The sequence below is a fragment of the Eptesicus fuscus genome, chromosome 12, assembly GCF_027574615.1.
Source record: "Eptesicus fuscus isolate TK198812 chromosome 12, DD_ASM_mEF_20220401, whole genome shotgun sequence".
Taxonomy (NCBI): domain Eukaryota; kingdom Metazoa; phylum Chordata; class Mammalia; order Chiroptera; family Vespertilionidae; genus Eptesicus; species Eptesicus fuscus.
Window position 1 is genome coordinate 74,414,153 of NC_072484.1, and position 17,698 is coordinate 74,431,850.

The 17,698-nt window shown below is 43.1% G+C and overlaps 1 protein-coding gene across 2 annotated transcripts in view; it reads left to right on the top strand.

Moving 5' to 3' along the window:
* FHOD3 (formin homology 2 domain containing 3) overlaps nt 1-17,698 on the top strand; it is a 376,750-nt gene that overhangs the window by 298,558 nt on the left and 60,494 nt on the right. The window contains exons 13-14 of one of the 2 annotated variants that reach the window (XM_008158248.2): nt 1,837-1,887; nt 6,733-6,947. In XM_008158248.2, the coding sequence (XP_008156470.2) occupies nt 1,837-1,887; nt 6,733-6,947 (266 nt within the window). The remainder of the gene's footprint in view (nt 1-1,836; nt 1,888-6,732; nt 6,948-17,698) is intronic. The other variant, XM_008158257.2, reaches the window with a different exon arrangement.

The following is a 17,698-nucleotide window of genomic DNA, read 5'->3' on the forward strand; positions in this document are numbered from 1 at the left end:
AAGAAATAGGAGGTATAAAGAAGAACTAAATGGAACTGAAAAATACAACCACCAAAATAAAAAATTCATTGGTTGGGCTTGATAGCTGAATGGAAATGAGGGGAAAAAAAGACTTTTAGACAGAACAGTAGAAATCATCTAATCTAAGAATCAAACAAAACATTGAAAAAAAATGAGCAGTTCCTCAGGGACCCATAGAATAATTCCTAAATGTCTAGCATTCATGATGTTGGAGTTCTAGAAGAGTACATAGTGCATTGCAATACCTTAGTCATTATGTTACAATATACATAATATATATGATATGTAACAAAAAATATATATCATAACCAGAATCTCTCTGTGCTCTTAAATAACAAATGAGATCCATTTGGTACCAAGAGCAAAGAGTGAACAGCTATGAGCATGGTCTCTGAAAATGGATTGTCTGGATCTAATCTTTTGTCAATAGATATAGATAGATGATAGGTAGATATAGGTAGATATAGATAGATAGATAGATAGATAGATAGATAGATAGATAATAGATAATAGATGGTAGGTAGATATAGATAGGTGATAGATAGATGATAGGTAGATATAGATAGACATAGATGATAGATAGATAGATAGATAGATAGATAGATAGATAGATAGATAGATAGAGATAGATAGAAAATATTAAATAAACCTTGTCCAGGAAGGAATGCTGATCATCAGGACAGACCACATACAACTCTTAATTATAATGATGACAGTTTCTTCCTAAAAGTCAGAGGATGTGAATGAAAAGAAATTCAAAAGAGGAAACAGGAAGAGCTTTATAAAGTAGTCCTGAGAACACCGAAATGGCTGACCTTTCACCACCCATTACATTGATTTAAGTTATTCGTGCTCCTGTGCCTTTTCCCTGGCATTCCATCTAAAAGTTGTTCCTTATCTGCTGCTATTTTTGTTGAATATGATCTTAAACCTCTTGGGTTATGGAAGAATTTCTTTCTAGTATGAAAAGCGATGAGGATGGATGTTTATAAATGATAACAAATTTGAGCCTCTGTTGCTTTTTCTCCCTCTCCTAACCTGTTTCAGTTGCTCTGACTTACTGCTCCTTTATATCCAGTTGCCAGGGCTCAAACTACCTTAGGCCCAGTGTAGAAAACCATAATGTCAGAATTCACCAGGAAAATAAATCAGTCTTAAGCTTAGGTTCACGTTGGGACCTCACCAGCAGGAACAGAAAAACAAACATTAAAATTGGACAAAATTGGGCATCTCATGGGTACAGGCTAAAGAGAACGCACAGAGTGAGAGCCTCCAGGGATCCCTGCAGAGAGCCAGAATGTGAGGGGCGCAGAGAGAGATCCTGGGCTGTGGGAGCAACTTCCAAACTGGAGAGTGCAGTGACCCCCAGAGCCACTCAGATTTAATTCTTGAGGCGGAAGTTGTGGCGATACCAGAGGTGGACTGAATGTGAATCATCTCCGAAAGCTATGGCTTGCTTGTCATGGCTATACTTTATTTATGTATTATTTCATCTTTAAAAAATATTTTCCTTCTCCCTTCCCCCCATAGGCATGCATTCTTCTTTCCAAAGAGTAATTGGTCATGTCCGTGAGCGAATCCAACAATCCCATGATTTCGGACTCCCTGTGATTTTATAGAAGATCCATTATATTTAGTACTTTTAAAGCACAGTCTTTTCCCTTGGTTTTTAAAAATTCAACTACAGCCACTTTCCATTTCTGAGGCAATAGTGGACTTCCATTATATACTGTTAGTAATTTCTTGGCAATCTTATGAGCATATAATTCTGTTCTTTTTCTTCCCTATTTTGTTTCTTCAATCTATTTTTAGTAGCCGAGAGTATTTAGACAAAAGAGAGGAGCAAAGACAAGCAAGAGAAGAAAGGTTTGTATCTCTCTTCTTCCACATGTAACCAAACTGCATGTGACTTGGCACTCCTAACCAAGCATGCTGTGGAGACTGTGTGGATTAAAATATCACAGCTTTCCCTAAGAGACCTGAGACCTTTGGTAACTGGCATTTTGCAGAATAAGTGTCAGGTTACCTACATTTTTTCAAGGAAGTACAGGTTTCTGATTTAGTGTCATCATGGTGTGGAATACAGGCAGTCCTCGGGTTACATTGGACTCGACGTACGTCATTTCATGGTTACGTCGCCATCTCCCATTTATTTTATAAAAAAAAAAAGTTCCATCATTTCGATGTATGTCCATATGTGCTTTATGTTTTTTATTATCTATTTACCACAAGTAAAGGTCAGGAATTGTTATCTTTCCTTTAAATTTTTTTTACTGTGTCACTTCATTACTGCTGTGTATGTGTTCCATGTGAGTGACGTGGGTGCTTGTGTAGGTGGGTTCCAACTTCCGGTGAAAATCGTGTTAAGTCGCGCCGTAGGAACGGATCTCCGATGTAACCTGAGGACCTACTATATATGTCTGCTCCAAAATTCTTCTCCAAGTGAGCACATTGATTTGTATATTGACCTATGGAATATATTTCCCATATCCTGTGCCACCACTACTGAGCCTGTGTGAGGTGTCCCTGTTGCATGTTTCCAGGTCACGTGCGCAGCATTCGGGCAACAAATATTTGACCACACACGCTGTGCCAGGCACTGGCTGGGGGGCCCACACCCACCTGAGACACTCACCGAATGTGCCTGTCACTTCCCTGTCTCCCTACTGAACGGCACTCAGTTCCCCGGTGGCAGGAACCATGCCTGGTTTTCCTGGGTTGTCCCAGTGCCTGCCACCATCCTTTGCACATATTCGACACTCCGGAAAGATGCATGGAATAAATGAGCAGATGAACAAACAGCTTTCTTTCAAATATCTAAGCTGTAAACCGGTTTTTAAAATTTCAGTGGCAACATGCTTTTTACCCCATTAAAAGATACAGAGTTAATGTGTTCACTGATTAATTTAGATAAGCATGTTTTGGGAAGTAGAACAATGAAAAGACCCAATTTTTACCCTGTAGCCCTGCAGTTATTCCATCCACCACCAGGTGGGGTTACTGCACGGAGAGATGGAAATGCTGGTTTCATACCAGAGCCAGCTGGGAACCTAACAATATCTAAACTTTGCCAATAAAAAGTGGAATTGTGCTCATTTTTTTTTTTTTAGACACCATCAGCTAAATAGATCAGGACAGACTGGGGCATAGAGGAGTGGAGTCTGTCTATGTTCAATTTAAAAATTAGATGCTTAGGTCAGCCTCATGAATAAAACATTTCGATTATTGCCATCCTCATCACCAGTTGTGGACAGCAAGTGTAGAATGAAAGATGCTGGTAAAGAAACAAACTTCTCTTTCTCTAATTTGTACCATTTAAAAAATATATATGTATTTTTATTGACTTCAGAGAGTAAGGGAAAGGGAGAGAGAGATAGAAACATCAGTGAGAGAGAATCATTGATCGGCTGCCTTCTGCATGCCCCACACTGTGTGGATGGAGCCCACATGTGCCCTGACCAGGAATCGAACTGTGACCTCCTGGTTTATAGGTCAATGCTCAAGCACTGAGCCGCGCTGGCCAGGCCGTACCATTTTTTATTTATTTTTTTACATTGGTGGACATGATCTATACTTTTACTGGAAATGCTGTTGCTTTGTGCCCAAGCTTAAGAAATTCAGTTTTATCTTGTGTTTTTTTTTAGCACTCCCTCCAGATGTTGCACTTTTTCGAGCTTTTGGCCACATGGCTGTCAGGCTCGATGGGCACAGGCACGGCTCGATAGCATTTGGGGAGATGTCAGGTCTGACTGGCTCAGACTGACCTCAGAATTTTCCAAACCACCAAAGGCTACCTGCTCCTGGATATTATTTACTGTTTTTTTTTCCCCAAAGAAGAATATCACTTACGCCTGGAGGACGTGTGCAGAGGAGTTTGCCACTCCTCTCACTCTGGCGCATCATTGACTCTCTGTCACTCACCTGTCTGGGCCTCTTAGCTGGGCAGGAGCGGGCTCTCTGTGGCCCCGTGGGAGGGTCTTTCTTTACAGCCCACCTCTCTGTGTACACGGAGGTTTGGGGAAACATCTGAACCTTTTTCTCTAGTTTGGACCTGTCACTTTGGTTAGCCTGCCTCTTGACTTAGCTGCTGAGGGTGGGGGTGAGGGAGCTAAGCTTTCATCCCTGTTTGGAAAGCTGCTGGGGATAAGATAAGACTTGCAAGTGTAACGGACTTCAGAAACAGATGGGGACACTGGTGGAGGCGAGAGGTGGCAAGAGGTTCAGAAATAAGGGCAAAGACTCTGTTAACTCTTCCTGAGAACCGCGCATGTGTGTGGGGTCCGTGTTCCTTACTTCCCAGATGCTTTTCACTTTGTAAAACTGAAACTTTCTACCCATTAAAGTCCCCATGTCCCCTACCCTGCCAGCTGATCTGCCACATACACACCCTTGGGACAATTCAGATTAAACCTGTGACTCTTCCCATGGCTTCTAGTTCCCGAGGATGGCCCCCGTGAGACAGGAATAGTCTTTGAGTCGTATGTACCCAGCCTCTGAGTGAGGAACCCCTGGAGTCTCCCAGGAAATAGGGCGAATACTTTGGCTGCTAGCACATGCCTGCCAGCCTAGCTGCCCACGGACGGGGTTTGGAGAGGCCAGGACCAGGGCCGAACCCAGTGAAGTGTGAAGGTCAGAAATAAGCCATCCTCCTGGCTTTGTTACTGTTCTCTCTGCCCTCTTCTGATTTTGATGAGCACAACTTTCCTGCTCCTGATCTCCAGTCTCTCGGACCGTGCAGGTCCCCTAATGTGCGTGTCATTCCTTGCCTGCCCCTTTCTCCTGTTGCAGGCTCTGACTCAACGCAGGATGTCTGGGCTCACAGACTCCTGGGCTGCAGCCTTCCTGGCCTTGCATTTGCCACTATCTCACTAAAATATGCCTCCTAAGGGCTCTGACTCTCAAGACCACTCTCTTCGAAGATTCCCATCCCCTCCCAGCCCAGTGGTTTTCCCCTGCTGGTCAGAATTAAGTGCAGAAATACTTTTCTTTTGTCTCCTCGCCTGCCTTTTGAGAGGTGACCTCGTTGGCAAGGAAAGCCCAGAGCTTCCAGAGTTTTCTCCCTGGGCCCAGCGTCTCCACCCTTCAACAGTGAGGCCGCTGCTCTCAGAGCCAACCTCAGGCATTTGTATATAAGCAGACCCACCACACCTTTTATCAGCGATTCCTGTGCAAGTCACTGCCTCTCCAAGAAGCGAAGTGGGTGCATTCCCCCCCCCCCCCCATTGCACCCCGTGCCGCAGGGGACCCCTGCAGGTGGGGTGCTGCCCTGCACGGTTCTCTGCGCACTTTGCTCACTTCCCGTCAGCGGACAAGTGCACGGCACCGAGGGAAAGAACAAAGAAGGGTAATCTTCCTGTTCTCAAAAATCCTATTATCTGCTTGTTGAAAACAGCCATACGCATGTGAAAAGATGACTAAGTGTGCCAGGCAGTAAATGTAAAATGCCATCTGAGCTGAATGGGCTACATATCCGACATGAGTTCTGAGGCAAGGCCCCGATCGCTTCCAGCTGTGGTGGCCAAGGCAGCCTCCTGGGAGGCGTGCGTGTGAGCCTGGCCGGGGCGGGCTGCCGCCGGACTGGCAGGGAGGAGGCGATGGTGACAGATGGGAGCCACGCCCACCTGCAGGATAAATGAAGAAGTGTGTGCTTTCTAAATGCATTTCTTGCAGGTCTCATATAGGTGCCCCGCCTTTCTTATCCCGGTGAAATGGGAGTGCCATCTGGGGGCGGTGGTGGGCCAGAGCTGGGCTCTTGCCCGTTGGGGGGAACTGAAGCGGTACATCTGGGTGGATGTGAGGGAGGGTCTTGAATAAGCTGTTTCAAAGTCTAATGGTGGGTAAGATAGTCAGAACCCGGCTACAGCTGGGTCCATAAATTTATTTCTGAACAAATAATGGTGGGTAAAATTAGCAGACATCTGGAAGAGGCACATATTTCAAAGTTATTTTGGTCTGATCTATAAAGCGCACCATGCGGAATATGATTGGTAGCTGGTCTTAATAAACAGTTAGTGGGTTCTGCCTGCCTGAAATGCAAAACAGATGTATCTTTGTTCTTTTCAACTGACTTTGATGAATAAACTATATGTGACGTCAGGTCCAAGCTATTGGATGTCTGAGTCCGACTCAGAAATATTTTAGAATATAAAAAAGTTTCCATGGTCGACACCGGGAGAACAAAGTGAATTCCAGTCGCATTGCTGTGAGCATTGAAGCAGGTTCAGACATTCAGGGAGGCCTGGGTCCAACACCCCCTTTCGGTATTTGGGGGGCACTGTTTCTCTTTGCCACACAGGGGCACCCTCCCATTTCACAGCTGTGAGCTCCGAGGGTGTGTGGTTTTCAGCTGTCACTGTGGGGCCTTTTTGATGGTCATTACTGTTGTTTTGCTTATTTGTACAAATATTTCCTAAAAGAGCAAACTAGGATTCTGTAGCCGCGAGCCGGTGTCTGGGGACTGTGTGATGTGCACACCACACACACCCCCACCCCCACCCCTCGCCGGCTGTTTGGTTGTGCCTGATGCGGGATGTTTAATCACTAGCGTCTTGGCTTTGCTGGGCGTTCCTGGCAAGCGGGCCCTCCAGCCAGCCCCGCGCTGTGCTCGGCATCAGGAAACCAGCTCTCTCTGCAGGTGTTTCATCCATAAACAAGCATCAGCCACGGGCTCCTCTTTCTTTTTACGGAAACCCTTTGGAATTTCACTTTCAGATACAAATACTTGGAGCAGTTGGCAGCTGAGGCGCACGAGAAGGAACTGAGAAGCCGGAGCGTGAGCCGGGGCAGAGCTGACCTCTCCTTGGACCTGACCTCATCGGCAGCCCCGGCCGCCCCCGCCCCTCTGAGTCCCGGCCCTTCATCTCTAGACTCACAGGAGGCTCTCCCGGGAGCATCGTCCTCCCCGGGAACACCTCAGCATCCCCAAGGTGAGTGCTGGGAGAGGGGAGGGCTCATTAACACCAGAGAGCCTTTTTCTGGGCAGTAGTACCCATTCCTACGTTCAAACGAATACTGACAGTCAGCTAAGGGTAGGCTTAGCGGGGACTGCAGCCTGGGCTGCCACTGGTGCAAGAGGGTGTTCAGACCACTTCCATGAAAGCAAAGTTATTGTGAAGAGGGTCAGGGTATGGTCATTGGGGGAAAAAAAATCCGAAGATAAGACTGACTTTGACATCTCATTCTAAATCACAGGGTTTTAACGTAGCCCTCTATCATTTGGATGTTATTTCTTTATTGGATCTGCCCCATAAAGTGGCCACTTTGAAATGTTCTTACCCGAGGGATTGTCGGTCTGGTTTAAATTAAACTGATGGAGAATAAAATCAAGCAGTGCCGGCAAAGAAAAATGTGGACCTCGTGAACATAGGCATTAAATGTCAAGAAAATAAAAAGGAAAATAGTAAAGATTACTGGCACGTGGCATGGGTGGAGGTGCGTGTGTGCAGACAGGCAGGCTGGCCCTGGAAAAATTCCCCGTCGCCTTCGCTTTATTTGGGGGAAAACAAGGACATTGTGCACTGCAGCCTCGGAGCATCAGCTGCTTTCCTGGCTGCTCCGCACACTGTGGGTCCGTTTTCTTTCACTTTAGCAGAGGGGGTGGTTCTGGGCACAGGCGCCTCCACGGTGGCGGCTGGTTAACCCTGCAGCCAGCACCGGTGGGCTTACCGAGTATTGGGGCTTGCAGCCTGACAGAGACTGAGCCAACGGAGACAACAGAGACACGCAACTCCTCACTCTAGGAGGGTTGCCTAAATATGGCGTCAAGTTTAATTTAAACAAGGCAGGACTCCGTGACCTCAGCAGAACTGTCTGTAACGGAACAGAACTGTCTGTGCAATTCTTCGCTGGCTCTCCTGGCCCCTGGCTGCTCTGCAGGGCAGGCTGGCTGCACCAGGGCTTTGCATCTCGGCCAGTCCTCTTGGTCCCTGAGCCGCAGAAGACCGTCCCAGGCAGATGGCTCAGTCATGGATGAGTAATGTCGGTCTTAAAATGTTGAGACTCTGAGAATCGGGAAAAATGACTGTTCTGTGACAACTCTGTGCTTCCCAAACCCTGCCTGATATCGCTGCTCTGACTGAACTGGCGATATGAAAAGCATTTCCCTGCAAAGGAGTTCTGCACTTGATCCTGGGACTTTTCATGCTAATTGTTGTACCTCCAGAAGTTTACAGAATGGTTGTCTCAGCTGTGAAATACAGAGAGGCCCCAAGCTGAGGGAATTGTCAGTATCTCTAAATAGTCTTTGTCCTCAAAAATTTTAATCTAGTTGATATCTGTGGCAAAAAGAGGGTTCCTTAAGTATTTTGTCCAGTTAGAGTCAAATCGGAGGCTGTTCTAGCCAATGAAAAAGAACATTTTAAACTTCAATAAGGACACAGAAAATACTGTTTTGAGTACATACAATATGCATTTGGAGAACATAAAGTTATTTCAGTATGCTTTCAGAAAGATAAAAAGCAAATGTCAGCCCAGCCAGTGTGGCTCAGTGGTTGAGCATCAACCTATGAACCAGGAGGGTTTGTGCCCAGGTTTCAGGCTCGATCCCTAGTAGGGGATGTGTAAAGGGTAGCTGATCAATGATTCTCTCTCATCGTTGCTCATGTTTCTCTCTCTCTCCCCCTCTCTAAAATCAATAAAAATATATTTTTTTAAAAAGCAAATGTCATTTTCCTCTACAAAGAAGAAATTAATAGAGACTGAGCAAATGTTTGACTGAAATCATACAGTAAGTGACCCCTGCCTCTGAAAAAGGGATAGGAACTTGAATGTAGACATAATTACAGATTGGTACCACAGCATTGTGTGATGTTTGCTTTTTTCTGAGAAAGAAAGCAGTGGCTCTTGGGCAATCGAAAAGAGCTGTCCGTCCCATGTTAAGTAATTTTCATCCAAGTCAGTTGGGACCAGTAGAGTATTCTAACATTCTTGTCCCGATACCTAAGTGAATCATTCCATTGGAAATGATAAGTGTGTGAGGAGAAACGCTACTAGAGAATGGTTTCAGAAAGAACTGCCGAGGGTGCCTTCTGACCTGAGGACCTTCGCCCTTAGGACAGACATGCGAAGTTGGTATTACAGAAAAGGTTCCCTCAGCCCCGTTTGTTATTGTTCTTTGAAACATCCTGGCATCCTGTTCTTTTTACCAGGTTCCATTTTCTTTCCCTTTGGTTAATCCTCACCCAGGGATATTTTTTCCATTGATTTTTATAGAGTGGAAGGGATAAATGGGGGAGAGGGACAGAGAGAGAGAGAGAGAGAGAGAGACAGAGAGACAGAGACAGAGAGAGAGAGAAACATCAATGTGAAAGAGGTGAGAGAGATACCCTCCCTCCCATATGAGTCCTGACCAGGGCTGGAGATCAAACCTGCAAACCAGGTACATCTCCTTGACTGGGAATCAAACCTGTGACCCTTTGGTGCGCTGGTCGACGGTCTATCCACTGAGCCACAGTGGCCAGGGCCCAGTTCCCATTTTCAAATGATCAAAGTAATTTTTTGCTTATCCCTAACATTTATAATATCCCAGTATCTGGAGGAAGAATAAAAAAATATAATCACACATCCAGATGTTTGTCCTGCACCAAACACCTGGCATGATGTGGTCCAAATGTGCCAGGGGTTGACTCGCTTTTTCATTCTTTCACCTTGTGGAATTGTGTGATAATTCTGCCATGCTCTGCCTCTTCCTCCCAAATACTACTAGGTAATACCTTGTGCATCTGAGTAAGTAATGGGGAGGCTGGTATCCATCTCTTACCGAGTCTCAAAAAGGTGCTGGCACCCTGCTGGGAGCACAGCTATTGTTTTGGCGCTCAGCCCAGCCATTTCTCAGGGCATCATGGTATCAGTATTTGTGGTGGTGTTCTCTCCAGTATCTGCAATATCATGGCCTACATTTCAGAATTCTATTTACAAAAAGATGTATTATTTGTTATCAAATTCTGTGTACCTCGGGATTAAAGGTCACTTCCTGGGTTCTTTTGTTAAAACTCTTTACTCAGATTCTGGACAACTTTTAATAGCAAAAGATATGAAAATTCCAAAAGCTTCTTTACCTTTTCTCTTACAAAATATGTTTTTAAAGAGGGAAGGGCTAATGCTAAAACCCCCGTAGCATTGTGTGCCATCTAGTGAGATCTTTCGGCCCCAAACCTTCCCAGCTAAATCACTGTAACTTGTATGAATTGTGCCACTACCCCCACCCTCCGGTCAGTGTGTGCTTGAATCGTTTTTCCATCTGGCCCTCTTGTGGCTCATGGCGGATGTTTGTCCCAATACTGCCTAGAATTTAGTGGTGCTGGCCTGAATATTTTTTCTCTGTGTGAAACTATCAGGCCCAAGTGAGGAAGAAACACATACCTGTGTTCTCGTTTGCATTGTGCTCTAATTGACAGAGACAGTCAGCCCAAAATTTAGGTAAACACGGAAGAGCCTATCTCTTCACCCATTGCTTTAATTATATTTTCTCTGAGCTCTGGTGGTATATATCAGAATATCTATCTAATAAGTTTATTTTCTATTTCAAAAAACTCACAGATGACTCTAGGAACAAGTAAAGTATTCTCATAAACCAGAGAAAAAGATGCAGCATTCTTATTGGGATAGAGTTCTTTGATATGACTCTTGAGGAAGTTACCCTGAGGATTAAAACTAATCTGTGTACCCACAAGTGAAATCAACATAGCAAGGTAACCTTTTATCCCAGCAGGTGTTAGATCTAGGTAACCTATCTCATGGAAATAGTGGAGAAAACCACTCATCTCAAAACCAGGCATTGATGGTGGTCTCTGCATGGTGTCTCAAGGTTGAACTACCTCCTTGGAAATTAGAACTGTGTTCTTTCCTTGCTCCTTGGCTCACACAACCGAGTCCCTCCTGAAACTAGATGGAGACGAATGCCCTTTCCTGGTAGAAGGAAGCTGCCATCAAGTATTTATAAGTATCTTTCACCTACTAGTGACACCATGAAAGCATGTATAATGGCTGGATTATTTTTCTTAGTTTTAGTTTAGCGCTCTACAGGGTGGGGCAAAAGTAGGTTGACAGTTGAATACAGGAAACACAGTTTTTTCTTGCATTATTATTTATTATTGTATTATTTTCCATTTGAAAATAATAAACTGTAAACCTACTTTGCCCCACTCATATATTGCACACAGAAATAATACTTTGGAGATGCATTTGAAAATTTTACCACACTATATTAATTTTTTTATCTGTATTGTTGAGAGTATTACAGATGTCCCCCATTTTTTTCCCCTGATGCCCCCCTCCATTTGGTTCCTGCCCCACCCTGGGTCTTCACCACACTATTTTCTATGTCCATGGATTATGCAAATATGCATATAAGTTCTTTGGTTACTAGTAATCACTCCCTACCCCTCCACCACCACCCCCTCTTCCCTCTGAGATCTGTCAGGGAAAAATATATTCAATACTAGTTTCTACCTACCATTGGATTTCTAGATATTTCCAAATATCTCATTGTTTGGCCATTGGAGATATAAACCATGATGTATATGGCCATGTCCTACTCACCAGCGTTCATCTGGAGGCATTCACAGAAATTGTTGACATGGTATGCTGATATTTTCTCTTAGATATTCTAGTGTTGAAAGTACTGGTCAATAGGATAATGCCTCTAACTTCCTGATCTTCACATCCATAAATAAAATATAGACATATACCTATATCATGAAATGTTCAATTTGTTTAAATAATAATCATTTTTCATGTAGGTATTATTCATCATCATGGCTGTTGTTACCAGTCATTGAGCATCTTTGTCATTTTCGTTGTGTGACATGTTTTGAATCTCCTTCAGGCATAAATGCTATTCTAAGTTACCTAATCCACATGGCTGATATCAGAGACATCTGGTATCTTATTTCCAGTTGGCACAGTAGCAGCAGAATATCATCAATCATCAGCCCAATGCATGCTAGTTCCTTTGCATAAAGCTTTGGACACCTCCAGTCCCTTATTTCATGCATTGGCGGGAAACCAGATTCCTTGTGGTTCTGTGACTCAGGGCAGCCCCACCTCCCCATACCTCATCTTACTGCTGCTACTTGATGCCACTTGGTCAATTAAACAAAATATCTCAGGAACTCTACCCAAGGCTAAGGCCCTGCCTGCTACACCTGCTATGGAGTTCTTTTTGAGAGCCTTTGCAAATCATTAGAATTTTTTTTTTTTGGCCTTGCCATTTCATGCTCTCTAAACATGGAAAAAGGAAAACCTTCCCATCTTTCCTCCTATAGAGAACATTTGCCTGCAGTGCATTTTCTTGTACCATATGTTAGACCATTAAATAGTCTTGAGTTCTTTTTTTAAAAAAATATGTTTTTATTGATTTTAGAGAGAGGAAGGGAATGGGAGAGAGAGAGAGACGGAAATATTAATGAGAGAGAAGCATTGATCCGCTGCCTCCTACACAACCCAAACATGTGCCCTGACCGGAAATCAAACTGGTGACCTCTGGGTTCATGGGTGGATGCTCAACTAATGAGCCACACCAACCAGGCAGTCTTGAATCTTTTTGATGTACACAAATTATGAATCTTACTTAAGTATACTTAAGTAAAGACAAAGCAAATAATGGCATTGGGAAAGCTGTTAAAGAAGGTTATCATGTGATCAACTTAACTTTACAGATAGCAATCGGGTATCAAAATCTGTGAAGGGTCTAAGACTTTACCGTACTTGGTAAGCTGGTAAGTTAGCCTGCCACAATTTCATGGATGTTGCTGGCAGAAGACATGAAACTTCTAGATCAGAGACAAATAACTTAATTGCTTATAACAATAGTAGCCAGAGTATCAGCATCTGTGCCATTTTCCAAGCCCCAGTTCCCACAAGGTGATATGTACAGGCACAAATGGTGCCTGAATGCACACAAAGAGAAACCCTGAGCTTAGGGATTCCAACTCTGAGAGTGGGCAGTTAGCATGTCTTCCCTTTGTCCCAGAGAAAGACATTGTCTTTTACACCGTGGGCAATAAACCTGTCCCGTGCTGTAGAGGGAGACACTATCTCTGTTTTCCAAGGCTGTTTGCACACATCCTTAGAAAGATAGTCCAGAGCAAAGGCTAGGAGTGCCTCTGCTTGCAGGACTGCAGAACACAAGAGACCCTTGGAGAATTGTTTCTAAGCACTGGATTATAATGGTTTTGAACCAACCTTTATAATCAAATTTGCATCCTAAAATCTGTTTAATGTAAATAAAAAAATTAAGGTTTTGAATAGTAATTAGCTTGTTTGTTCTTGACATAGCAAAAGAGGATCAGGAGCTCCAAGACCCAGTCTGCACCAGGCTCTGGGGGGTGAATGAGTTTTTCTGCACCTAGAGGTGCTAACAGGGAATCCAGAAAGACATTAGTGCTTTGCATTCCAGTTGGGAGCCTTGGGAAAATGCTCCAGGTACAGTGAGGAGGCTTCCACAGGTAGGGACAACGAGCATTCTTAATCAGGTGGTACTGTGAATTTTGTTCAGAGTCAGTGACTGAGACTGGGAAATAGTAAAAATGAAGAACTCGCTGGTTCCTTTTAGAGTCTTTATCTGTGGTCAGGACCTGATCACCACTCTGTCACCTTCACCACTCCCCTTTTCCATCTAGCACCCCTATCTTTCCATCACCAGCCTCCATGAGATATTTGTACTAAATGATACAATGCCTGCTATGTGGGGCAACATAATCACACAGTGGTTTTTTAGTCCCTAAAAGTATGCTGTTTCAAGAGAATCCCTGGAATGCGTCGTATCTGCCTCTGAGCATGGCAAGAATCTTTGGAGCCTTCTGAAGCTGGAACATCCTCTGAGAAAGCTCCTCCACTAGATACAGTGAGAAGTTTCAGTAGATTTTTGTTGGCTTTCTAGGTCCAGCATCTCTGGGTTCCTGTGTATACCACTAGATAATCTCCAGACTCAGTGTTTTAATTGACTTTCATGTCTTCTACATTTTTATTATTATTTTCTCATCATTTTATTTCAATCTTCTTACTGTTTTTCTATCTGCCCCTTAAGTGTCAGTTTTTTTCCAAGGTTCCTTCTCCAGCAACCCTCTCTTTTCATGCCACACCCTATGGCTGTGACCTTGAATCCCTACCTGTGAATCTTAACTACCCACCATGTGCTAAAATTGCTAGGTCTGCATCTTTTTTTTTTTTAATTTCTTTATTGATTTCAAAGAGGAAGGGAGAAGGAGAGAGAGATAGAAACATCAATGATGAGAGAGAATCATTGATTGGCTACCTCCTACACAGCCCCTACTGGGGATGAAGCCCACAACCCAAGCATGTGCCCTTGGCCGGAATCAAACCTGGGACCCTTCAGTCCGCAGGCTGATGCTCTATCCACTGAGCCAAGCCAGCTAGGGCTAGGTCTGTATCTTCAGCCTTGGCCTTCTTGAGCTCAGGAAGCATGTATTCAGCCTTTTTAGACATCACCATCTGAATGCTCCTCAGATACTGCAGACTTAGTGGGTGCCAGACATTCAGATGGGAGATGTAACCCATCTCTCACCCATAAAATTTCAACCTTCAAACCTACTTGTATCTTCTAGTCCTCATCTGGTTAAGACCATCTTTCTTGGCCTAGTCATTTAAGCTGGAAGCATACATGTAATTTTTTACTCTTCCCTCACTGTTCTTCCCTTTATCTAGTCAATCACCAAGTGTTTCTGTGCTTCTTTCTCTCTTCCCTATCTTTCTATCACCAGTGCCTTAGTCCCAGTCTTAGCCATCTCTGATCTGGTTCTAATATATCTTACATCTTCTAGGTTTGTCTTAGCAACCCAATCAAAAAAGTCATTATCTATACCTTGTTCTTAAAATCTTCCAGTGGTACTCCGTTATCTACAACATAAAGTTAAGACCTTAACTATTGGTCATCTAGTCCCTACACCCAGGCTTTTACCACCACAACCACCCCCACATGTTATGTTCCATCAACACCAAAGTGCTGTCAGTACCTGGAAGGCGCCATGTTCTCTCAGGTATGCCTCTGTGCCTGACTGCCCTCTTCCACTGCGTGCCACTGGACTTTTATTTATCTAGTTAAAGCATCTTCCCTTCCATAAAGCATTATTTGTTTCCTCTTCTCCGTTTCCCTTCAGCTTGTGTGTCCCTAAGATACAGGGCTTATCTCACTTCATATCCAATCGTTCTCCCTCCTCATCTGTATGTTCCTCAGAAGAGGACCCATGCTTGCACTCACCTTTGTTATCCCTCAATGCTTGGAGCAGAATAGGCATTTAATGATTGTTTTATGAGCTCGTGAATGAATAAACAACATGAAAAAAGAAAGCAGACACATTAATCAACAGAGACAGCTGTTTCCCCTGTAATATTTATTACACAGACCATGATAGAGGACACATCTTTGACTATATAGGCCACTCTGTAAAAATGAAGAAATGATGGTGACCTACTATAGAGAAGGAATCTTTACAAAGTTGACATAATATATGAGGGCTATTTCTTTCTGAAATCAAACTCTAAAAAAGAGAGAAAATTCAGAGAATGATCCTCAACAAATTTATAATTAAAATACTTATTCAACTGCCCTTATTTTAATTGAAATTTTCTCCATTTCTTTGTGAATGAATTTGTTAACAAGCGCAAATAAACTGAATCATTGATTAGTGGAAAGCCACATCCATTAGTGAGTAGATGTAAGTGAGAGAGATTCAATTTTTTGCAATAAGAATTTAAATGTGGATTTCTAGTTTTACCCCAATCTCAGGATAGCTGGTTCTGCTTAGGCTTGGTCATACTCTACTGGGAGGAAGAGCTAATATTTTCCTTATATGTTAGTTGTTTTGATATTATAATATTTGTTGACTCTGACTTAAGAGACCACTTTGGCTTGAAAAATATTTTAATGAAGACAATTTTTCACATCTGACTTATTTGTGCCTAGCACAGTGCCTGGCTCATGAAAAGTCTAGATCAATATTTATGGAATGAATGAGGTTGCTACTAATCACATTAGAACATCTAATTAAAAGTAACTCTATCTTGCTCAACCTGAAAAAATATGAATTAGGAAAAAAACACACCCTCAAATTCAATCAATGTATTTGCTAGCTGTTATTTAGGACTATCCATTTTAACACTAGTATTTCTCTTCCAAAATAGCAGTTTTTGTGTTGACATCTTTGATGTTTCTGTCTGGGGCTTGACAAGAGCTATAGGTGCTATTGAAATGTGTTGCCAGTTTGAAGCTATGCTTGTCTCCCAGTTTGCTCTTATAAGAAAATGGCCCTAGCTGGTTTGACTCAGTGGATAGAGCATCAACCTGTAGACTGAAGGGTCCTGGGTTTGATTCCGGCAAGGGCACATGCCTGGGTTGTTGGCTCAATTCCCAGTAGGGGGCGTGTAGGTGGCAGCCAACCAATGATTCTCTCTCATCATTGATGTTTCTATCTCTCTCTTCCTCTCCCTTACAGTCTGAAATCAATAAAAATATATTTTAAAAACACATTAGAAGTCTACTTCTCTTAAAAATAAAAATTAAAAAAAGGAAAGAAAAAGAAAATGGTCATGTAGTTAACCCAGGAGTTCCACCAGCCCTCCTGGGCATGGAATGACAAACAGATATTAGGGTTGATCCTGTTTGACTCTGTTTGAACCAGGACAAGACCTAACCTTAAAATAGAAATTTAAAAAGCTCCAAGGAAGTCTTCATAAATGGGGGCTGATGTTTGAAATCATGCATAAAATTCAAGTTCAAAATAATGAGAGGGTAATAAATGATACAATAATCTCAAATCACTCTTAATTTTCTCATTATGGTGTGAAATAGAATCTATATGCTAACCATTAGAATAATTAGACCTAAAACTGGCTTCTTTTTGTCCTACATGATACTACAGTGGAGTGGTAGCATATATATGTTTAACCAAGTGAACTCGGTCAGAAACATAATCAATCTGAGATGCAAAGGGAAAGGGGAGTAGAAGTTACAATTTAATCATGTTTATAATCCTGCCCAACATCAATTCAGGCGTATGTCCCCCTGTGAGCATGACACGAGGGCCACAGATCTGTTTCTTTCTTGGGCCTTTCCTGACTCTTATGTGTCAGCATGAATGACTTCCTACATCAAATGTGGTTTTAGAGTTTAAGTTTTTGTATTTGAAGATAACTGGCCCATGGTGACAAGCTCGGTATTTCTGACAGCATTCCACTGAAGCGAAATGAAAACCTTGATTGTTGGAACTGTGAGGATGGGCATGGGCTTTATAAAGTGGCATCTTCCAAAAGGACTTCTGAAGGTAATTTTGACCATGGATGGTTTTCATCTTAAGAGGCAGCTTCGGCCTTAATGGTTTAGAAAATGTAGCTCTGAACTTTGAGAACAAAACTGGGCTTAATTTAAAGGCATACAAGTTCATTTGACTGATGACTCAGAATCTTGCAGGTGACAAAGTATTTTTGTACAGCTTCAGTAAGCCGAGTTTGTGCCCATCCTGATGAAGCTATTCACTCAGAGCAGTGATTCTCAACCAGGGGTAATTGTTCCCCGCCCCCTGCCACCACTCCCCTCCCCCTCGGGGACATTTGGCAGTACCTGGAGATATGACTGGTTGTCACAACTGGGGAGCAGATGCTATTGACCTCCCATAGATAGAAGCCTAGGAAAGCTGCTAAACAGCCTACAGTGCACGGGAGA